Source organism: Glossina fuscipes, unplaced genomic scaffold, assembly GCF_014805625.2.
Source record: "Glossina fuscipes isolate IAEA_lab_2018 unplaced genomic scaffold, Yale_Gfus_2 147, whole genome shotgun sequence".
Classification (NCBI taxonomy): Eukaryota; Metazoa; Arthropoda; class Insecta; order Diptera; family Glossinidae; genus Glossina; species Glossina fuscipes.
The window spans coordinates 296,609-321,094 of NW_023998490.1; the positions used below are offsets into that span (position 1 = coordinate 296,609).

Sequence of the window (24,486 nt, forward strand, 5' to 3'; positions counted from 1 at the left end):
GTTAAAAATGGAAGTGAACAAAGAGAAAATTCGGTACATTTTACAGTTTTTCTTTGACAAAGGCGAAAATGCAAGCCAGGCGGCTAAAATTGTGAATGGTGTTTATGGTTCCGATACTGTAACAGCCAATTATGTGCAATTTTGGTTTCGTAAATTCCGTTCAGGAATTTTTGATGTTAAAGATACACCTCGCACAGGTAGGCCGGTCGTCGAAAATGTCGATAAAATCGGAGAAATGATCGAAGTTGACCGGCATGTTAGCTGTCGTAACATCACCCAGGAGCTAAAAATCGATCATAAAACAGTTTTAAACCATTTACACAAAGCTGGATTCAAAAAGAAGCTCGATGCTTGGGTGCCACACCAATTAACAGAAAAAAACATGATGGATCGAATTTCCATCTGCGAAGCCTTGGCCAAACGGAATGAGATAGACCCATTTCTTAAACGGATGGTGACTGGAGATGAGAAATGGATCACATACGATAACCCTGTGCGAAAACGATCGTGGTCAAAGAGCGGTGAAGCACCTCAAACGGTGGTCAAACCAGGACTAACGGCCAGGAAGGTTTTGCTATGCATTTGGTGGGACTGGAAGGGGATTATTTATTATGAGTTGCTTCCATATGGCCAAACGCTAAATTCTGATCTCTAATGTCAACAACTGGACCGTTTGAAGACAGCGATTGACCAGAAACGGCCAGAATTGGCCAACAGGAGAGGTGTCGTGTTCCACCAGGACAACGCTAGGCCACACACATCTACAGTGACTCGCCAGAAACTTCGGGAGCTTGGTTGGGAAGTTTTAATGCATCCGCCACACAGTCCGGACTTGGCACCAAGCGATTATCATCTTTTTCTTGCATTGCAAAATTTCTTTAATGATAAAAAATTGGAATCTAGGGAGGATTGTGAGAATCGACTACTAGAGTTTTTTGCAAATAGAGACCAGGACTTCTATGAGAGAGGCATTTTGAAGTTACCTTTAAAATGGCAACAAATCATACAACAAAACGGTGCATATTTGACCCAAATCGGACAATCCGAAGCATGTTAAATAAAGTCCTGAAGTTCATATAAAAATAATGGATTTCTTCTTCCCTAAACTAATATATAAATATAACTAGCATAGATACAAATTAAAAATTTGAACATAGATAAGTTAGTTAAGCCATTTTCCGCAGAAAACTGAATACGTGCACCGTTGGAAGGGTTATTGATCAAGGATTCATGGACTTATTAGTTTCATTTTTTTCGCGGCACTTCGTTCGGTCACAAGTAAGTAAGCTTGCCCCTTTTCAAGCCCATATTTGATATAGTATAAGAATTTTTTCATGCCAAATTTCAACTAATTAACATACAGACATTGTTTATAATTTTTTTAATAAATTCTGGAAAGGTTCTATTTGAAGTACTTGCAAGCAGAACTCTGTTAATGGCTTAACAGCCCCCTATTCAAATGGTTGGTTCGCGTCTTTACTAATCGCATTTAAATATTATTTCACCTTCGTATCATAAATTTGATTTTTAATTTTCACTTTCTTCACTTAACGTTTAAAAAGTCCGCTATACCCGTTGCCAGTAGCGTTCCTTTTGTTCTATCTTCAAGCCTTACAATATGAAAATTTTCCTTCCAATGGCGAACTCTTCAGCTTTTCTTTAATTAATCCGAATGGTAAATCCAAAACTTTCTTAAATGAATTTAAAGCGTTTCCTACCCGAAAGTAGTCTTCTCTTTAGATTTTAAGCCTCGGTATTGCGGCAAACACACATCTTGTGCAAAAATGTGGAAAATGCGGAAAACATTAATTTCTATTTCTATTACAAAGAACTAAATGCTAAATTGTGACGAGTGTGATGCAAAGTGGACAAGATACAATATATAAAGCGAAAAGATCAAAATACACGCGGGTAGCAGTTCTTTATACCCATCACCGTTCTGTCAAAATGTCTGCAACAGCCAGAAGGAAGCCCTTAGACCCCCGTAAAGTGTAAATATTCTTGATTAGCATCAAATTCTAAAACAATGTGAGCATATCCGTCTGTCTGTGTATGTCATTCCTCTCGTCACAACAGGGCAAAAATCGCCATCAAATTTGGCAAAAAGGTTGGAAGCTCTTGCACGCAGGCACATAAACAGAAAAGCTAGGCCACACCTGTTGAATTGAAATATCATTCTTTTATCAAAAAGGGGACTGCATCCAGAATGAAGCTTCAGAAACCATATGAAATTTACATATTCTTGGTTAGTATCAAATCTGAACCTGAAATGTTTGTCAATCTGTCTATCCGTCGTTCTGTTAAAAGCTGTGGTAACTCATGATCGCAAAAATGGATATGTTTGCTTTAAATTTTTACAAAAACATTGGAATTCCTTGCACGCAGATTTATATTCAAAACAGCCCCAATGGCATCAAACACATTCCGGCTTTCTGGCCCAATATATACAACAGACGCACGATATAAATTTCAATTTCTATTCTATAAAAATAGAAAAAATCAGCCACGTCTATGGAGTAATTATAGAGTACGGAAATTTAGTTTTTCCGCTTTTTTAGTCTGGGTATAAAAGTTTCGGTCGCGGTCGAATATAATTTTCGTCGAACCGGCGGCATTTGCCAAAATATGGTTCAATTTAAGCGCACTCTGGAAAGAGCATCAAACTGTCGCTATTGGTGGTTGTAGAAGTGGTTCGACTATTTCTCTCCAGTTTTCGGACTATCAGAAGTACCACTTTCACTTTATCCATGTTCCCACTCAGAGGAAAATGAGTCTGGTCGATCAGCTAATAAATCGTAATCTTACTCATGTTCTTGTCTCGTAGCAACCAAAAGTTCTGCATTGACAACTGGAGAAGGGAGCAAAATTTCAAATGACACCTCTTGTCGAAAGACCCTACAAGACCCCATATACGATATACGATGCTTATCGAGCCAATGTACCAGCTACTGAGAGAGTAGTAAAAAGAATATCGACGTCGTTTATTTCCTATTACCTGTGGCTAGACGCCAATGCATGCAATATAATGTCAGATATATAACATACGTGTGAGAATTGACCAATAATTGCGATGGGGCATGCATCTCGGTGCCTCTGTCAGTGTTATTAAATGATTTTCAAAAATGCACATTTTCAAAAAACATTCTTGCTTTTCCCCAACAGAGTTTTTATAGTGTTGACGATATTTTTAGTTGCTTTGCAATTGCCTTAAACCAAAGGTACTGAATGCGCAGAAAAGAAGCAGAACGCGGTGTCAGATTAAATTTCATTTCTTTTAAATTTGATTAAACACTACAACACAAGCCGAGCGTAAAGTATTTATTTTTTAGAACTGCTTTCTGATTATATTGAAATGCTTGCAGCTAATGTTTACAAAACCTACAAAAAAATTGAATATGAAAAAAATTTTAAAAAATGAAAAATGTGATATAACAGATATTTAGATCAGATGTACTTTAAATGTATTTTATAAACGCAATGTGGTGCTTCTTTAATGCTGAAAGAGCGATTGTAACGAAATTAGAAATCCGTGAACTCAATATTGAATCATCAAATTTCTTTCCCTTCCTCAAAGTAGGCACTTTATGGTTAGTGTAAGTATTTAAATATATACGATATGCGCAGGTACATATGTAAAGAATTATGACTGATGTGACAATTATAGATGCTTCAATTGCTGCAGTTCAATTGGTGCACGCATCGTTTCATTTTGAGCGCTTAATTTAAAATTATTTATATCGCAGGAAATTTGTAGAGTCCCTAAAATGGTTTAGTTACGCAGTGACTGATCAAACTATTGCAAATACTTATAAATAAACCTTTCTTATTAGCTGATTCAATGGTGAATGAAACGAAAAGACGGGTAGATGGAATTCGGGTGTGAGAGCTTTCACATAGTTCTACTTAGCTATTTTAAATATTGATCCTAAAATAAGGGTAGAAGGGTTGATATGTTGAATATCGTAGCAGCGGCAATTGTCAATAGATTATAAGTACATGGCCCAATTAATGAGTGAATGGAAAATGTTTGAATTCCCAGCCCTTTAAGCTTACATCAATTCTTATGCATTTCGTCTTTTGTAGCCTTGGAATCACACACAAGTGAAAGTGAAGAATTTACGGGATATTAGTTTCATTTTTTCGCAGTACTCGATTTGGCCACCATGACCTTGCAAACATTGCCCCTCCATTAGTGCATAAAAAAAAATATTCAAAGTATCAAGAAAAATTAACCTAAGGACATACTCTATTTGTGATAATTTTCGTGAAAATTCTAAAAAACTTCTATTTCAACTATATTTTAATTTAAACCCTTTCGAGATTTCCCTTAACAGTCCTCTGTCAACGGCATAAGGGTCCTCTGTTCAAATTTTTACTTCGTGTCGTTGTTACTTCAATATTTAAATATAACTTCACACCCTTCCATTTTTGATCCATTCTCAATAAATAAAGCCATTATAATTTGCCTATTCCTCTGGACGTTTCAACCATTTGCTGATGTAAATCCCTACACCAGACTCAAGAGTCACTTAAGTAGCTCTCCATTGCCAAAACAATGTAGAGCAGATGTGGGCTACAGGTCATATCCCGTAAAACCTATTTTTGCGATAAATTTAGAAGAAATTGCAAACGTTTCAACATCCTGGCCAAGTCAAATATAATTTCTTTCGTCGTCATACAATGAAACTTCATTTATTTTAAATCTTGGCCCGTCGAGTGTGTGCTCTATATTTATACACAAACACTATGTTACAACAGTTCCGACAAATCCATACTTCGAGAACTATGAAGAACACATTTTACATAACTTATACCAAACCTAAAGCGATTTTATCTTTGCCACTACTTTTCTTAGAAGTCGACTTTATTCCTATACATGCAAATGAGGCAGTCAAGCATGAGAACAATGAAAAAATAAATAACATTATAATCTTTTTTTTTATAACCATAATATGTGCATATCTTCTCATCATCAAAGGGTAAATAGCGTAAAAACATGCTCCTTTTTTTCAAATTATACCAAGAAGTTATGGCAGCGTAAGCAGTTCTATCCGCACTGCCGATACAGAACCATTAAACTGTAAACAATAACTAAAAATGGGGAGAAGCGTTGCATAAAAGCGTTAGTTGAAGTAGAAATGACCATAGACTAGTGGAATGACGGTAGCAAAGCCCACATGCATACAATCTTGATAAGATTAGTCGTGTAGACATAAAATTACATGAATTTGCTATAATATTACAAAAAAATTATAAAACGAAAGAGAAGCGGAAAAGTATATAATTTTATGACTAAAAAAATAGAAGTTGAATTTGAATTCGAAAGATACTTATATAGGTCGTTTCTTAATGAAGAAGTTGATTTTAATTTCCTAATTTGCATTTAGCTATCTTTATTGATACTCTTATTAGAAGAAAGACAATATCGCGAGCGCACATAAGTAATTACGAGCACCTTATTACACAATTAAGGAAGCAATAATATGACAGATTTTTTACTTCGTTTTGTTCCACTTCAACCCAATACTGTTTATAATTGGATATAATAATTGGATTTTATACTTTTCCATGTTTTCGTATTGTTGTTTTTGTCGACATGAACCTCACGAAATGAATTACATAGGTACTAGAGGTATAAGAAGCCTTTTACTCGATGTAGCACAAAGACAAAAAGAAAAACAGGCCACCTCGTTATCTTAATTTTTACGGTTTGATTTGCGCATTGGTACTCCGCCGACGCAGAGAGTGGTAAAAAAGGCAGAGGGAGTGACTGCTAAAACTGCCGACGATTATTTTTTTCCTCTTCTTATGAATGAACATTTCTTAGAACTCAGATTAAAAACTTTTTTTTAAGTGACATGCATTACTTTACGACAATATTCCAAATAACTTCGAAGGGAAGGTATTTTCTAATATATTTCACCTTGTTAAAGTTTAAATTTGCATTTTTTATCGTTTTTACCTGCAACTTGCAAAGGCTTTCGTTTTCTTTACACAGCAGCAACTTGAACGAACTACAACGTACCACAGCAATTTATTACCAATGGAAGCTACGCACGACAACAATAACAATGTATTCTATTTCTCACTTTATTCACATCCGTATTAAATAAATTAACTTCTTCAGAATAAATAATTTCGCTTCATTTGGCTTTCATATGCTTTTTTTGTGAAATATTATATATTTTTGCCATCTTTTTACACGTTTTATGATCAAATGAAAATATCATACAATGCATTAAATGCATTTAACTAAATGAACAACGCCATCGCTTCTAATTTTTGATTACGAGATCTACATATTTTAACTTTAATTTAAATTAAAAAAACAATATCTCTACCTTTGCCGATTTCTTGAAATTCACGAAAATCACACACACAACTAAAAAAAAAATTGAAAATGTTTGGATTATATATTGTAAAAGTGGTAGCTCTTTTTCTTTCACTCTCTTTCAGACACCCGTAAAACGGTCGCAAAAATCTTCTCTCAGAGCAAAGTTTTTCGTTTAACTTTGACTGAGTATAAAATTGTATTTCTCTGACTATAATTGACTTTGCTGTACATTTCTTACGGAGGCCCTAACGAAATACTGAGAAAAAATTAACTGAAACAATCTAGAATGTTTAAATTTATATTCATGTAAGCAATTCTAAAAAATGTAGTGATTCTTCCTCCTTTTGAGTCTCGTGTAAAACAAATTTTACAAAAACAATGCCAGCCAGAGCCCAATGGTGCCAAGTAATCAAAGCAATCTATGAGAATAAAACTAAACTTTACAAAAACAATGCCACCAAAATCGCGGTAGTGTCAAGTAATCAAAGAATATCTGAGAGGATATGGAGACTAATACAAGTTCTCAAAAACAATACCAGCAAACTAGAGAGCGAATTTACTAAGTGCCAGTGTTGCCGATTTTAAAAAACCAAACGTGGTCGTTTTTAATGTTTAGAATATCTAGAGACAATATTAGCAATATTGATTGGTAAAGAAAACGAAAGAAAAAATTATTTCACTTATTTTTATTTCATAAAGTGGCGATTTGGCCACCTTTACTCACTAGATACAAAAAAATATGTGCGAATTATTACGTTGCTACATTTCGTCTATATAAGCAAACCAAAAAAAGCTGCAGTAAGCTATTTTGTTATTAATAATTTCAATTTTGGTTTATTTAGAGAAAATTTAATTGAAAATTTAGTTTACTTGTAGAAAAGAATATGTAATATGAGATTGAAAAATTCTGTTATCTTTTATATCTGTATTTTCAACAATATTAATTAGCATTCATCAGATCAGAAAATTAGCTTATTCTTTTCGGTTAGTTTTTTATATAAATTTTTCTTGTTTAAATTATTTAAGAGATAAGAAGCAATGATGGGTAATATCAAAAAAAATTAAAAAGGATTATAGGATTATCATTTATAAGAGTTGGAGGGGAAAAAGTTAAATAGTTGTTAAAACTTAAAATTATTAACTTGTATTTCTTATCCCAATACAAATCGGGAATATTAAAACTTGCGTAAAAAAAAATATAAAAACCAATCTAAGAATATTTTTACTTTTCAAAACTGAACTCGCAATTGACTGTGCGCAATTGTTCTGCGTTCCTTATGCAACGACTACAATAAAGCCGAGCGTAAAATTGACTTCGCTAACTTTGCTGTACATATCTCATGCAGGGGCCCAAATAAAATTGAGAGAATTGTTGTATTTGTTATAAAATAAAATTACTTTCTAATGGTAATACTGTAACAATATTTCATATGCGCAAAAGATGGTATTCGCATCACTTTTTTGTGGAATGCAATTTGCTTAACTAGAAAACACACTACTTGCGATATGCATTGGGCGTGGATTGTAACCACGCAAAACGTAGAACGAATAGTCAGTTTACATCCGTTTTAAAGCAGTATCACATGGACAGCGTTTGCTTAGATGAACTGCAATGAAGTGCAACATTAATAAAGCGAAAAACTTTTTTGGAAAAGAGCACTTTAAAATCATGCTTGAATCGTAAACCGTAGAATTTTTTTTGGTTTTCGCAAAACGATCACGGTTCTCATTGTCAAAAACGACGTACTCAGAAATTTGAAATGTTTTCAATTAATTAGAATTTGCTCAAGTTGTTGCTTATTGGCATAAAATCTCGAAAATAAACGGACCTTACGCTTTTTTAAAGTCAGTGCAATTTTGTGTATTGAAAAAGTCATGTAGCTTTTTCCTAACGGGACAAAATCTACTACTTTTATTTGACAACTATGTGTAATTTAGTAAACAATTCCGATGTTGTTTGATCGATGAAGAAGAAATTTGTAAAGTTTGTCATTCAACCTTCAAACGAGAAAAAATAATTTTATTTTTTCATTGCAATTAAAAAGAAGTATTTATCTTTTCATTATGGTGAATACATTTTGACATTTTTTGGGGATTTTTCATATTTATTTGCTTCTACAATTCCAGTCGCAAGAAGTCGAGGAAACTTTAAAGCGCATACAATCTCATAAAGGCGTTGTCGGGACTATCGTGGTCAACAATGAAGGCAAATCTTTTGTAATTTATATATATTTTTCCTTTGAATTATTTTGTTCGTTTTCTAGGCATTCCAGTTAAATCTACCCTAGATAATACCACCACAGTTCAATATGCTGGTCTAATGAGTCAATTGGCCGATAAAGCACGCAGTGTGGTACGAGATTTAGATCCATCTAACGATTTGACATTTTTACGAGTACGCTCGAAGAAACATGAGATTATGGTGGCACCTGACAGAGATTTTATTTTGATTGTTATACAAAACCCAACCGACTAATTTCTCTTAGATCATCCTCTTATTGTTTTTTGATATATATTTTAATTCTACTAGTCGGTGAGATTTAAAAGAACAATTCAACCACTTCAAAACTTTAAAATAAATTATGTTTTATCTCGCTTTATGATTCCTCCCTAAAGAGAAGAGAATTAAATTAGAAATCGAACCATGTAATTGGAAAATCATTAATAATGACTTAAAATTAGAAAAATTGTCTTATTTTGGAATTTTTACTTTGTCACGTTTTCTATATGTGTGTAGCGTCGCATATTTGAAATATATTATTTTGTTTCATTTAAAGAATTTGAATTTCATTTTCTAATAAACCAAATTCTAGAACAAACACAGATCCATGATGTTATGCCTGTCGGTGCAGTTGGTGACTCGCGCGAAGATTTTCAAAAACTGATTGATTAATTGTGTTTTTTATCATTCCATAGGTTATCATTTCTCAATGTATTTTTCTATAATCTGAAAGAATGAACGGGCCTGAAATCCACCTCAATTTGCAGGCATTTGAAAATAATTAAATGAGCGAGCCTGAACACGAATTGTTTGATTCTGAAATCCACCTGAATTTGGAATCTTCTGAGAGTCAGCTGAAGCTTCTCGTTTCTTGCAATTGCAACAGAATATATGTCATATCCTCGTTGTATGTATAACAAAATAATGCAAAGAAAAAAATAAAAAATATAAGTCTAAATGTCGCAAATACACAGAACTATCAATTATGTTTGAAAATGTAATGGTGGGACACGAAACGAAGAAACGAAAATAAAGGTAGAATGAAAACGAATCGCTATTAGAACAACTATATAAACTACTGTATGTATCAGGTAGTATGTTGACTTAACGTGTTGTTACTTACAGCTACCAGCAAATGATCTTTGAAAGTTTGAGCGCCGCATTCAAGAGGATAAGCAAAAAATTCCATTTAAGACGCCGCCCGTGAAGATCGATCCAGCAGACCAAATTTCGTCTAGCTCAATTTTTTCGGTTACGTTCAAGCCGAGAGTAATAAATTTTTTTATAAGCAAATAAAGTTTTTGTTTAATTGCATTTTGGAATACTTGATAAATTTTGTTCAAGAAGGTATGGCGAAGACCTTAAAGGAAACTTAACGTCCAATAGAACAGCAAGATAATGGAAATTGTTCACACTAACTGAATACAGACTGTGATTTCTCACACTATCAGCATATTTACTTCAAATTCTCACAATAGCAGAATACTCATTTCAACTTCTCACACTTTCACAGAATATTCTTCTTTTAACAGAATATTCACTTCAATTTCTCACACTTTAACAAAATCGACTCGTTGCATTTTATTGAAAGCAACCCTGCGTTATCTCCGTTCTCCACACATGGTTTTTTTTTTATAAATCAGCTAACGGCTGTTAACGAAAAATCAAAGCCATCTTACAAATGCAAAAAGAAGTTTAACAAAGTGAAATATTTCTAAATAAAACGATATATAATATAAAAAAAGCAAAATAGTTGCATTAATTCGTTGAGATATTATATTTACATAAAATCACATGTTGAAACCAGCAAACTGTATCAATACATTAATCAAAAAACAAAATTTACTTTGTAATTTACCTAAAAGATTTCGGTTGACATTATTATTATATTCACTTCACATTACAATATCAAAATATGTGAAATTTGTAGGTTGTAAACATTCAATTTACTAGTTTTCTGCATGGGTGAACGGGAAATGTTTGTAATATAACATAACCCAAAAATATATAAACAAAATTCACATTCCATAGGTCCAACTTATGTTGTGAGAGATAGAACTTCGACTAATATGTACAAAAAAAATTGTTTCTAGTGTTATGATTTCGTCGAATAGTAATATTTTTTTTTTCAATTTCATATGCTTTGTTATATTCGAAAAGTTTTGCAAACTCATAAAACTAAACGCTTTTGTCGCAACGATTTTAATTTAGGTATTGTGCTAATTGATTTTTATAGTTGAGGCTCAACATCAATACTCAATACTCAACCTAATACTGGAAAAGAGTACTTATTTCGAACTTAATACTGGAAAAAATACCTATTTCGAACTTAATACTGGAAATGTAAGGTTTAAGGTGACCACTTAACCGATATATATTTTATAAAAAGAATATGTTGGGTGATAATTCTCATAATTTACTAAAAACGCTTTTGAATTTTTCTTGAAAATCAACGAAATGATCTAACTATTCGGCTACCGAATGATGAATAAACAGCAAATTATTCCGCACGCATTTTTTTCTTTGAATTTTTTAACTGTGCTCATACAGCTGAAGAATTAGTTAGTTACCCATTAAACTTTGTTATTAACTCTCAGAGCATTTTAAAACAGCCAAAACAGAAGAAGCAGACAAAAATGAGAAGTTTTCTTGATTCGCCCTGTTTTGCTGGTCGTTTTTATGTGAGTTCTTTCCTAACTCATTATATTTCCTACAGAAAAATCATTAAGTCATCTTTAAAAAATCCCTAAATATTATAATATATTTTTTTAATTTCCAAAAAAAAGAAAAAATACTGAAAAAAGTCGGAAATTTATTAGTTAAAAAAAAAAACGGGTCAAAGGTGAAAAGAATTCTATTAATATTGATAAAATTGTATATAAAACACGTTTCACGAACAAAATTGCAAAACCCAAAATGGCGTAATCGTTTTTAAAGAGGAAAAAAGGTTAATTTTCAATAAAATGATAGTCATTTAGCCAAAAGAACGACTTAGCATCGCGAAGGGATGTATTAATTGTCATAACTAAGAAAAGTTTTAATAAGAGAAGAAAATTTTTCGTGAAAACTTACGACCGTCATATAAGGAGGAATGAGTGTTTTAAGTATATTGGCCGTTTACATTATCGACTAAGCATCATCGTCATATGGGTATATGGCCTAAAATAAGTTCAAAATCCCGCATATAAAAATAAATAGCAAGCACGGTGGGATAAAATATTTAAAATTGTAAGTAAACTGTAATAATAAGGTTCAATTATTTCTTATTAAAAGCAGCTATTCGGTTTAGTTTCTATTCAATTTTGTGTTTATATATACATGTATTGTTTTTTTCTTATTTAATTTGCAAAGTGCAAAAATGTCTGCAACGAATAATTGTTCAGAGTATGTGTAAATTTTATATATATACATTTATGTGTATATGATACATTAACAGATACATATTGGTAGACATCGTATATGTTTGGATGTATGATTCAAAGTACATAAATAACTGAAAAAGTGACATACGATTCAATATATTGCACACACAATTCATTGCGTTGTGTATATACATCAATATAGGTGTATATATGTACATACCTGCCAACCATATATACTTAAATATGTATATCTACCCATATATATGTATATAAGTTCATTTACAGTGCAATTTTTCAAACACCGTAATGTTTTTATTTTTTTCGGAATTAGCAAGTGTATCTGTTTGTCCCCTACCTACCATATGTATAAATATATGTATATATATATATATATATATATATAGACATGTTTACATTCTGAAATCAAGTGCAATCTGCTATGACGTTAAAACGACAATTGAATACATTAAATTAAAATTCATTTATATGCCCTTTGCGTGGATGGTCTTGCAAACATTTATACATACTAAAGTATATATATTACTTTTCCTAGTTATTGTTATTATATCGATGCACAATCATTGCTGTCCTTCCTTGTTCAATTATGTATACACAATTTAGTTATCGTGTATATATATATAGTTGTTACAGAATTGTATATATATGTACTAACTAAAATGCATTTAGCTGTAAACATACACTCATACACTCATACATATATATATGCGTGTGCAAATGTATAGAATACGTATATACTTACACAAATAAATGGATGGAGCACTAAATGCATGCGTACATAGGTATGCGTTTAAACTATATATAACCCTGTGTAAAGACATATGTGTATCCATCTGCAATATATATGGCCAGTAAAGCTTCCTTTAGGGCAGTCGCATCCTTATTTTTTGACTACAAAATCATTAGCATTAAAATCATTTATAGCGTATATATGTTTAGTTATGCCTGCGTTTATTCTATCTATGTGTGGTGTTTATGATCAAACCTGTATAATTAAATTGATTTTAATTAAAATTTCTTTCATAATTATGTGCCTGTGTGTTTTTAAAGGATTTACATAAAAGTTTCTTTGCCGTATACAATGCACTTTATTTGTTTTCGAAGAGGTCAATATACCCGAATTAAACGTTTCAGTGACTCAAATTATATTTCGGGTGTTTTATGGTTGTCTTACTTAAAGATAATGAACTGATAATGAAAGCTTTTTTTACTTTCAATCACGCAAAAATGAATGATATATCTTAATAGAGTTCTCTATTATTTGTAAGATCCTCTCATCTATATAAAAATATTTTCAGCCTTCAATAGGTCCACCACCGCATGACCAATGCTTCTAATTAAATTTGTCAAAACATTTGCAAGACGCAGAGTTAAGTCGCACAGATATCCCATAAAGTATACACATTTTTTGATCAGTACTAAATTCGGAATCAACGCAGGCATTCCCGTCGGTGGGCAACATTTTCTGACCATTTTGTTGCTTACCCATAAGCTGCGATAGATATTAGCTTGGGGAAAAAGAAATCCATTATTTTTATATGAACTTCAGGACTTAATTTAACATGCTTCGGATTGTCCGATTTTGGTCAAATATGCACCGTTTTGTTGTATGATTTGTTGCCCTAGATTCCAATTTTTTATCATTAAAGAAATTTTGCAATGCAAGAAAAAGATGATAATCGCTTGGTGCCAAGTCCGGACTGTGTGGCGGATGCATTAAAACTTCCCAACCAAGCTCCCGAAGTTTCTGGCGAGTCACTGTAGATGTGTGTGGCCTAGCGTTGTCCTGGTGGAACACGACACCTCTCCTGTTGGCCAATTCTGGCCGTTTCTGGTCAATCGCTGTCTTCAAACGGTCCAGTTGTTGACATTAGAGATCAGAATTTAGCGTTTGGCCATATGGAAGCAACTCATAATAAATAATCCCCTTCCAGTCCCACCGAATGCATAGCAAAACCTTCCTGGCCGTTAGTCCTGGTTTGACCACCGTTTGAGGTGCTTCACCGCTCTTTGACCACGATCGTTTTCGCACAGGGTTATCGTATGTGATCCATTTCTCATCTCCAGTCACCATCCGTTTAAGAAAGGGGACTATCTCATTCCTTTTGGCCAAGGCTTCGCAGATGGAAATTCGATCCATCATGTTTTTTTCTGTTAATTGGTGTGGCACCCAAGCATCGAGCTTCTTTTTGAATCCAGCTTTGTGTAAATGGTTTAAAACTGTTTTATGATCGATTTTTAGCTCCTGGGTGATGTTACGACTGCTAACATGCCGGTCAACTTCGATCATTTCTCCGATTTTATCGACATTTTCGACGACCGGCCTACCTGTGCGAGGTGTATCTTTAACATCAAAAATTCCTGAACGGAATTTACGAAACCAAAATTGCACATAATTGGCTGTTACAGTATCGGAACCATAAACACCATTCACAATTTTAGCCGCCTGGCTTGCATTTTCGCCTTTGTCAAAGAAAAACTGTAAAATGTACCGAATTTTCTCTTTGTTCACTTCCATTTTTAACACGCTGTAACTCACAACTGAATGCACCAAACAAAAAACAGCAAAAGAATTTTTTTTACTGCGAAATGTCACCTTTCCAACGAGCATAAATCTGAAATTGTTTGATCGATACTTTACGAGAAATCTATCAGTGCAGCCATCTACCGAAAAAATAATGGATTTCTTTTTCCCCAAACTAATATATACGGATATATAGAGATACCTGTGCAAAAGTGGGAAACATAAGCCACGCCCAGCCCATGTTGTATAACCTCAGTGCTTAGGTCTCGTTTTTGTTTAGTTTTTTAACCTTTTCTTCAACATAAACGTAGCAGATGTAAAAGCTTCGGTCATACTCGACTTAAATTTTCTTACTAGTTTCATATATATATATACATATATATATATAGTCCTACAAATTGATTCTTGATATTGGCGACTTATTGGCGTTAGATCCATCTATTATTAGGCTGTGTAATTCTACTCGGGTGTTTCCTCGTTTTAAGAAATGTTTATATAGTTTGTAAAAGAAGAATATTTTAATTGTGCTCTTGTATAGCGTATACGCTCCAGAAGTAACCGCCTTACAAACAAGGATTGCTACTACATATTTTGACTTTGCTGTTTACTTTCCGACAGAGGAAATGTCTGTCATCGCTTAGATTACACACGCTAAAAGTAAAGCACGACCGTTGCCCTACCACAACTGAAGCAAGCTAGCCAGATTGTAATGTTTGTATGATTTTAATACGAATAGGGGATGGGGCTAGGATCAAATCTTTCTATGGTTACGTTGATTTTCACAAGTCCTTACTTTTTTCCCAGATATATTAGATTTTTGCAAAAGGTTTGATCATCTTTTCACTTGAAAAAGTGAAGTTTATTGAGAGAAATTAGTACCATTAGAACCATTTTCGCACTTCTTTACCTTTGCGGGCCAGCGTGCCATCCAAGTCTTGCTGCACTAAACTGAGCAAGGGGCAATCCGGAGGCGTCATGTCTGATAAGTACGCCGGATGTAACAGAAACTTCCGTTCGAGCTTGAAGCGCATATCCTGGACAACTCTTGCAATAAGTGGCCAAAATGGCATTTTCAGTCAATCTGCGTTGTTCCCTTCTTTTGGACCTCTTCCATCGCTTCTAGGTGTACAGACACATTTGATTCGTCAACTGTTAAGTTGTTCGAGAGTTTGTGATGGATTTACGGCTAATAAATCTTGCAATTCGTCGTCCTTGAACTTCTTTGACTTCCAGGCCATACTTTGTCGTTGACACCAAAATCTCTACTACTCAAACCGTTGAAACTAAAACCGATAATTGACGGAGCATCATCACCATAAGCTTCTGAACATGTTTGATTGGTTTAGGCAGCAGATATCTTCAAATCAAGCAACAACAAAAATGAATGTCGAAGATGCAATTTTGATAGTTCAAAATAATCCAATTCAATCGTTACGTGCACTGGTATTTCCTATTTCTTTATCATTTTTACTTTATTTGTAGAAGTCACTGACCAAAATTTTTGCAAACATCTAGTAATAAAAATATTTCTTTCTATCTCTGAAGCGCGGTCTTTGCCAAGCACTCCTCGATTGCAATATGATATGATAGCAGGACTCCGGCTTTCCAAGCATTCCCTTTATTAAATATACTGATTCCCTTCAAGCGTCCAATATAAAACTTGTGCAAGTTTGCCTACTTTAACCGTTTGAGTCCTAAGCAACGCGATCGCGATTCTTCGGCAGTGCTTTTTCAATACCGTCTGGGACTCAAACCGTTAAATATTTGAACCAATCGGACACTTTGGGGATTTTTTTATTAAACGAACGCTTGGTGTCTTTGTATGCTATCATGGATACTATGGAACAAAGGCTCAAAGGGAGAGAGAAGACAAAGAAGGATTAGTCTTTATTAATCCTAACCATGATACTAGTCTTTACAACGAAGCGTACCACAATGGGACTGTCAGCCACCACTTATGAGAATCGTAAGAGTAGCTAAAGAGTCATGAAAATACAGAAAATAAACAAAAATCTTTAAAAGGTAATAAAAAATTTATTTGTTAATACAAGTTCAGCTTAAACTTTACCACAGTTCGTAGCCCGTAAAGAAATTATCAAATGTGAAACTGCGGTTGCTGCTCTGAAATGGTAGGCAAAGTTTTTTAATGTTTCTCACATTATTGCTGGGATCAGCACTTCCCAAATTATGCATCATTAACCAGTCAACCCCCATTTGGCTTTAAGGACCAAAGGAAATAATTTTGACCATAATCGGAACAAAGCTAAACATTAGATTCGAAATTCATGTGAAGCGATCCAACTTTTTCTTATTGAAAACTGTAACGTTTAGACGTCGTTTAGCACTTTATGTTTGGGCTGTGTACACATTCTAATAAGTTTGTTTGCTCAACTGTTTTTGTGTTTTAGATCCTGCATACAAAATAACAAACAAAATATAAATACACATATTACTGGGTGGTGGATATGACTATCGATCACTCTGAATATCGTAGTTGCCAATAATTTTTTCGACCAATAATTGATAAGGAAAAAATATCCAATAAATCTCAAAAAAACGAAGAAGAAGAAGAAAGACATCTGCCTTTTCGAAAGAATAAGCATTAAGGAAATTAGTTAGAAACGAAAAGGTTCATATCCTTACTCTGTGGCAAACAAAAGAAAGCCCCTGTAATTGCCGCTCATGCAATCATCGTCTAAACGAATTCAAGCTGTTTATGTTAAATATGCTTAGCTACTTATAAGCAGGAAAATGCAGTTGAATAACCTATAAAAGGATATTATTTTCAAATTTAGAAACTTCACTATGTTCAGTTTACAAATGAAGGCGAATGCTGGCTACTGCTTTTTTAAAAAAAGTAAATTTTTATACTCTACGCAGTTCATAATAACAAATTTACTATTCTAGATTGTGGCTAGTATAGCCAGGATATTTTTCATACAAACTTAAGTCCCTTTTGACGTAAACTACTCGTAAGCTGGATTTTTTAGCCACTGGGAAACACTAAATTAGGCAACACTAAGTATGCTGTACTTCATTTGTATTTCTCGTTTTGGCATCTTATGTGTAAATTCCCTTGATTGGATTTAGATATTTTTGAAAGTTAAAACCAAAATTTTCTAACACAGATCATGTTCAATTTTTTGGAAATCGCCGCGACCTGAATTTCATTTTTTCCTCAGCTCATACAAATGCCTTGTACCTTGAATAACATATATACTATACGCTTGACATTACCATAAGTAAATAGCTATTAAATACTAGCTCCTTCTCATATTAAGGTATGTTGATGAAATTTCATTTATTAATTGATTCGTAGAAATATATATAATAAAGCGGGGCTGTTTTTATTATGAGCAGGGGTTTTTATACAACTCTGGCAACGCCAAATTCGCTAAACTATGATATCGGTTCTAGTTTCAAAAGCGTTCATAAAAAACAGAAAACTATCTTGCAACATTTGAAATAGAAAACGTACACTATTATATTATACTTTCGACTCTGGTTTGTAGAAATTCATTATTAAAATATACAGTACCTCCAAAAATGTGATTATAAAGTGCCCTATAAACATGTTAAAGCTGCTTCCTCTTCATGATATCAGAAGATTTTTCATAAATATACTTAATAAAAGTAAAATTATTTTCTAGAGAAAAAGCAAATAAAGTGATATGCACATATGTTTAGGATACAAACTTGACATTTTTGACATTTGATTTAATTTCCCAGAAAATTTTAATAGTTCAAAGATTTTTCGAGAAAAGGAAATTAAACCATTTAAAGAAGGTACTTATGTTAATAATTCAAAAATTATGGCTGGAAATTGATATTTAGGCTTATATTCATGAGCCCAAAAAACCGGCCGCTTGGCAGAATCTAAAAAAAAAATCGAAAAATACCGAAAGTCGTCAATTATATTAAACACCATTTTGAGGACGCTGCGAAAGACGCATGAGTTCATTAAATTTTCAAAAAAGAACAATTTTTTTTTTGCATTTTTGAAATAAGGGTATGTATGATGTGGAGAACTTGTTTTTCGTACTTACGGTCACTGGCGGTTATGCAGTGCATAAGGTTGTGAATTATCTTATATTTTATGGGAAGACGATAAGAAAATGATAATTGATTTCAAAAACGCAATTGTGTTCCATACATTCAGTTAAAATAATATAGCTTAGATAGGCATAGTATATTGAGAAAAGCGCGTTCAAGAAGCTCATTAAGCATTCAATTTATGACGAATTTCTTCACTTTTTTTTTGACGTGCGGTGTGCATATGCCCTGCGAGTTCTCGAGTTTGTTCGATTAGTTGAAGGATTGCAGCGGTTGCAATTGATCTGGTCATACCTTTGCACTTGTCACGCCTTGACTTTGAATGAATACAACTAAGGACGCCGCCCTGTGAAAAAATGTAAAAAAGCTATTGATTTTCCTAAATCATTAGCTCTATGGGATAGGTGTGCCTTATATGACGAATATCCAAAATTCGCTCTAAGACATGTCCATCATCGAAACTTTAAAAAGTATATTAAATTTATCCCTGCCTTCGCAAAACATACAAATATACATTAAATTTTTAAGGAACGTAACATTCTTAATTTTATATTTAATCTTGATTTTTTGCAACGGCCACGGCTGAAAAAATATGGATATAAACATTAGCACAGCCACCGTCATTTGATAGTTGCAGGCAAGATTGGAAAATGGGCGACATATGAGTCAAAATATTGTAATTTACAATTTTTAAGCTCATCACAGGAAATTAAAATCTCCATGTCAACAAGTGGAAAATACACCGCAAACGATGAACTTAGACGGCAAACACAAATTGAACCGCTCTACAAATATTTTCCAGAGGTCAATGTGAACACATCATCGTCACAAACATAGCCATAAGAACATTTTGGACTCATAATGTATTGCATTGAGGTGTTGAGTGCACCACAGTCTCGTTCTTAACTGAATGCAATTGTCTTCTCTAATTTTCACTTCTAAAGTAAGCAAAATACCTTCACAGTTATGTGATCAATTTCAGTTTTCCAAAGCAACGAATAAAATATTTTCTTTCTAAACCTTTTTGGTTACAGCGCATAAAATGAACACATGATCTTATAAGAAAAAGTACGTTTGGCATATATATGTATGCTTTTATATATGTACTTTCGTTATGAGCATGTAAACCAATCGTACTGCCCGGCCAACCATCTGTTGTAACAGAAAAAATACAATAATTTTCTCATGCTTTTAGATGTGTGCTCGTAAGCAAGAATTTAATGTAAAATTCACAGCGACGTAAATGGCTAAAAAACGAAAACGAAGACGACGCAGTTTTTTTTTTTTGTTGCTTGGCTTAGTACACGCAAGTTATTTTATAAAGCATACATTGCGTACCCAACCCTAACCTAACGTTGTAGGTATATACCTATGTTCATGTATAGGCCTATCTACATATAAGTATATGCATATGTTTTGTATGACTTTTCTCTTTTAATTTAATGTAATTACAATTCTTATATGAAAGTTTTCCGTTCGTAGGCAGGGATTGCTATGTAAAAACCGTGTTTTTTTCTTAAGTCTTACCTTTCCTTTTCTCTTTATGTATAATAATGAACTCATTTCAGGTACTCGAGGAAATACTGGGATAATTGGTTTTCAATATCTGATCACGAATCCACTATCAGACAAGCAGGATAAGAGTAAAGTAACCGCACCAAAAAAGAGGATCAAGACATCTGCTTCCTTGCGTTTTAAATTGCAAACGTAAAAACCATATTGAGCTGACAAGTTGTTTTTTCTCTCGCTCAGTTTGTTTCATTTATATTCGAACACTCTGAGTTCCTGAGAGACAACGAGAGTTTTAACGAAGAGATAAAGAGAAACCCAGAGAGAGCAGAGTGTTTGACGAACTTTCATTATACAGAGACGCATCGATTATGCAGTCACAGCGTAAAAGTGCGTATTACTTACCGCACAGTCATTAAGCAACCAGTTAGCCAGCAACTCAATCACGTCAGTTAGTTGGCCAGGGCAGCCGCATATGCATTGCAAATATAACAACAACGAATTGTGCAAGCTGCTGCTGCCTTCCACCTTCATAGCCGTTTTCAATTTCTTTTTCTCCAACAGCAACATAAACTAAGGTTTCGTAGTTGTTTTGTGTGTGTGTGTGCAAGCTGAAAGCAGCAAAATACTATACCGCACTATTTATATATAAACATATATACTCAATATATACAAACACGCACACACACACATGCACACATATATATAATAACGCATACACATTCCAAAAGTGTAGAAAGAAAAAAAACAGTAACAATCGAATTTCATACTTACGAAACGGCAGCAAAACGGAATATATTTGAGCAAAAACAACAAGAAACAGAAAAATACCCCACGATATAGAGATACAAACACAAATAAACAGACAGACAGCTGAGCTGGTGCACGTAAGCGCTCTAATAAAAAGATATTGAAAAGAAAGATAGAAAAACAGACATTACGTTGTTCTTTTTTTTTTTTTTTTTTTTTTATTTCAATTAAAAAACGTTGATTAAACTGAAACTTCTACAAAAATAAAAGTTCACCAATGCGAAGAGAATTTCCGGGACAAAAATTGTGTGTTTTTTGAAACGAATTATCGATTTTTAGCATTTATCTATATGGCGATGAATCACATTCAATTGTAAAAAGTGTTTCATAGAGAGAAATCAACTTCTTTTTTTTTTTTTCATTTTTTTTTTTTTCATTTTCATATCAAATTCTTTATTATATGTGATATTTTTTGATGGTCGTGACAAGAGTTTGTGTTTGTAAGTGTAAATAAAAATTCTGTATGGTGGCGAAAAAACGCACCACCATCATCATCATCATCGTTAACAACAATAGTACCGAAAGGCAGCGTCGGCGACAGCAGCAGCAGTACAACGATAACTGGCCGAACAACCTATCCTATACGCTACAGCAGCAAACAAGAGCTAACCAGCCAATAGCCAGCAACAACACAACGCAACTGTGCATAGTTTGTGCCAAATCCAAATTATAATAAAAAACAAAATCTTAAAATAAATAGCAAAAAAGAAATAACTGTAAGCAAAAATCAATACAAATCGAATTCTGAAAAAAAAAAAAAATTTAAACAAAGTAAGCGAAAGAAAATTCAAACTTTAAACTGGGATATCAAGAAAATTATACCAAAAAACGATACAAAAGCTTGTAAAAAAAAGAGAAATTTTACGCTTTCTGTTTCTTCCCACTCAGTTCCTGCGAGATTGCTTGATCCTATCTACCTGAGTAGGAGTGAGTTGTGCATGTAAAGTGCAATTTTATTGCGGAAAATATTCAAATGAAAACGCTACTATTAAATTCGGACGATATTCAGAATTTTAGCAAATTAATCTATGATCCAAAAGTGACGCAGTTGACTACTTCCGCAGGCAACGGTGACTCCATCACGGAGGATGCCAGTTTTATGGCTTTGCAGTACTATCTAAAACATCCCGGCAACTATATGAATACGCCACAGACAACCACAACTACAGCGGCACCCGCAGTAGCATCTCAGGTATATGTTCAACGGCCCTTAAGTAGCGTAAATTATGCGCCAAATCAAATAAATGCTGCGATCACTACAACGAGCACAATCCACAATAGCAGCGGCGGCAACAACAGCAGCACACAAACTAGTCTACCAGGTACAAAAGGAGTCGTAACATCAAGTGGTGTTAGTGCACTGAGTGGCTTAGTACTAACCAACACCCATAGTAATATTGTGGTAACTAATAATAATCAGCATGCAGTACCAGCACAACAACATCATCAGGCTCACAACAACAATCAACCTCCGCAGCATCATCACTTGTTGGCTCAATCCCAGTCGCAGTTAAAGCAATTGCAACTGAAACAACCTACTATACATCAGCATCAAGCAGCCAATTACCATCATCATCCCTATTATCAACATGCGACGAGCACTCATTCAACAGCAGTACCCGCCCATCACAGTCATAATACCCATCATAGTCACATTGGCCATCATAGCCATCACAGTCACAGCCATAGTCATTCGCACAGTACCACAGCAGCCACAACACACAGCCATAATTACAATGTGCCGGTACCAGGACCAGTGCCGGTACCTGTGCATGCTCTAAATCAGAATTCAAATTTTTCGGCAGCCAGTAGTAGCACTGGTGGTGGCACTGCTTCCAGTCATGCACCGACCCAGCAATCCAATACAACAGGATCCAGTTTATCGCCCCCCGGCGCATCGGCCAGCGCTCGTACTACACCCGCCAGTAGCAATTCCAATACGAGTTCTTCCTCATCTTCCAATTCTGCAACTGGAATACGCTCTAGCACAGGTAATGCAACCAAAAAACTTAAATCCGAACCTATATTATCGCAGTTCCATCAAACTGAACGTCTAACATTTGCCAATGCACATATTAATTGGAATGAGGATCATTGGAAACGTGTAGTATTTCAAGATGAACGAAAGTTTAATTTAGATGGACCGGATGGCTTCTCCTATTATTTTCATGATTTACGTAATTATGAGCGTTCGCTATCGCAACGGCCACGCGGAAATTCAGTCTTCATATATATCGTGATTAGTGCCGGCGGCGCCATATACATGGATGTTTCCATGGCTAAATTTAAAACCGAGACCTGTATCGAAACTATACTGAGAGAACGTGGCACTATTGTAAATAAATTAGGTGGAAACACTGAATATATGCTGCAAGATCACAATTGGACCACAAACGCTATGCCCTCGGTACAGGAATGGTTGAATGCTGAAGGAGTGAAGTTACAAAAATGGCCCACCATAGCTCATGATTTGAATATTATGGAAGGTGTATGGGGTTGGCTAATACGTGAAGTGTTCGATGGCGGTCGCAAATTTTCGCGCAAAGACGATTTAATATTCCGTATACGTGAAGCGTGGTCGCGTTTACCTTTGGAATTGATCAGTAATTTATACACCACTCTGCCGGAACGCATAACGCAACTTTATTATACGCGGGGTGCCTACACGAACTGTTGACAACCATTGGTCGATGTATATAGAAAGCAACAACAAAAACAATGTCACCAAGAAAGCAAAAATTTCGTTAAAAAAAAGAAAGGCTGCTGTGTTTTGCAATTATTTTCATTACCATTACTGGTCTTTTACATCAAGCAGAGCATGAGGATTACAGTGTTTTAAACAGAGAAAAAGCGAACTTCAGCAGGCATCTCGCATAGAAGACTGAGTATGGCTACTTCATACTGGAGAGAAGAAGAAGGAGAAGAGCATTTAAATCATGTTATAAAAAAAATTTTTTGTTTCTTTTAAACTGTGATGAGTGACTTTTTTGGCTTATGAAATTATAAAAATGGACCAGAAAAGAACGAAAATTTAAAAAGAAGGAACAGAAAGTACTAGTTATTTGATTTTATTTTTTTCTTAATATTATTTTTTCAATATTTTAAAAGATGAAGCTAACTTCTAATTTGTTTGTGCTAATAACGATGCTGATGATGCTAATGCTGCACAAAGGAGTATAACCCCAATCCACTTTACAAAAAAGGAAAAAAAAAGAAAAACATAATTAAGAGTCTTAATCGCTCTCTCTTTCTCTCTCTCTCTCTCTCTCTCTCTCTCTCTCTCTCTCTCTCTATCTATCTATCTATCTCTCTATCTCTCTCTCTCTCTCTCCATCTATCTCATCATCTATCTCCAATTCTCTCTCTTTCTCTGAAACAACATAGACAACAACAAAATCATTATTATCACTCAACAGCAACAGCTAACTACTATATTTATTTAATAATAATGAACAAAACTACTGAAAAAAAAAGATTATTTCCGAATAGCTTTAAGATGTGCAACAAAAAAAAAAAACTGAAAAAATAATTAAAAATAATAGGAATGAACAAAACCGTAATTTAAATGAATTCTAAGAGTTCCCCAAGTTGAAAAAGTGAAGGAAAACAAAACAGTAGACAGAAAAACTCTCTGTATAAACAAACTATTATTATT

At 34.1% G+C, this 24,486-nt stretch overlaps 3 protein-coding genes across 11 annotated transcripts in view; 2 read left to right on the forward strand and 1 right to left on the reverse strand.

Annotated features, from left to right (window-relative positions):
• Positions 1-6,397, reverse strand: part of LOC119641154 (dystrobrevin beta) — a 44,959-nt gene extending 38,562 nt beyond the window's left edge. For 3 of the 9 annotated variants that reach the window (XR_005247798.1, XM_038039656.1, XM_038039661.1), the window contains exon 1: positions 5,963-6,395. The gene's annotated coding sequence lies outside the window, so the exon portion shown is untranslated. Of the gene's footprint in view, positions 1-5,962 lie in introns of all 9 variants that reach the window. The other 6 variants (XM_038039662.1, XM_038039660.1, XM_038039659.1 and 3 more) reach the window with 4 other exon arrangements.
• Positions 6,398-8,249: 1,852 nt separating this feature from the next.
• Positions 8,250-9,077, forward strand: LOC119641253 (dynein light chain roadblock-type 2). Its single transcript, XM_038039831.1, has 3 exons — positions 8,250-8,401; positions 8,462-8,540; positions 8,599-9,077. The coding sequence occupies exons 1-3, from the start codon at positions 8,399-8,401 to the stop codon at positions 8,808-8,810; spliced, it is 294 nt and encodes a 97-aa protein (XP_037895759.1). The 5' UTR covers positions 8,250-8,398; the 3' UTR covers positions 8,811-9,077.
• A 2,145-nt stretch (positions 9,078-11,222) lies between these two features.
• LOC119641172 (flocculation protein FLO11) lies at positions 11,223-24,044 on the forward strand. The gene is made up of 2 exons (XM_038039689.1): positions 11,223-11,783; positions 20,081-24,044. The coding sequence occupies exon 2, from the start codon at positions 21,805-21,807 to the stop codon at positions 23,506-23,508; it is 1,704 nt and encodes a 567-aa protein (XP_037895617.1). The 5' UTR covers positions 11,223-11,783; positions 20,081-21,804; the 3' UTR covers positions 23,509-24,044.
• The last annotated feature ends 442 nt before the right edge of the window (positions 24,045-24,486 follow it).

Excerpts from the sequence above, each read along its gene's own strand:
- LOC119641253 (XM_038039831.1), top strand. Across the intron at positions 8,541-8,598 it reads TATCGTGGTCAACAATGAAG|GCATTCCAGTTAAATCTACC; the intron begins GCAAATCTTTTG and ends TTCGTTTTCTAG.
- LOC119641172 (XM_038039689.1), top strand. The coding sequence starts at position 21,805 with ATGAAAACGCTACTATTAAATTCGGACGATATTCAGAATTTTAGCAAA.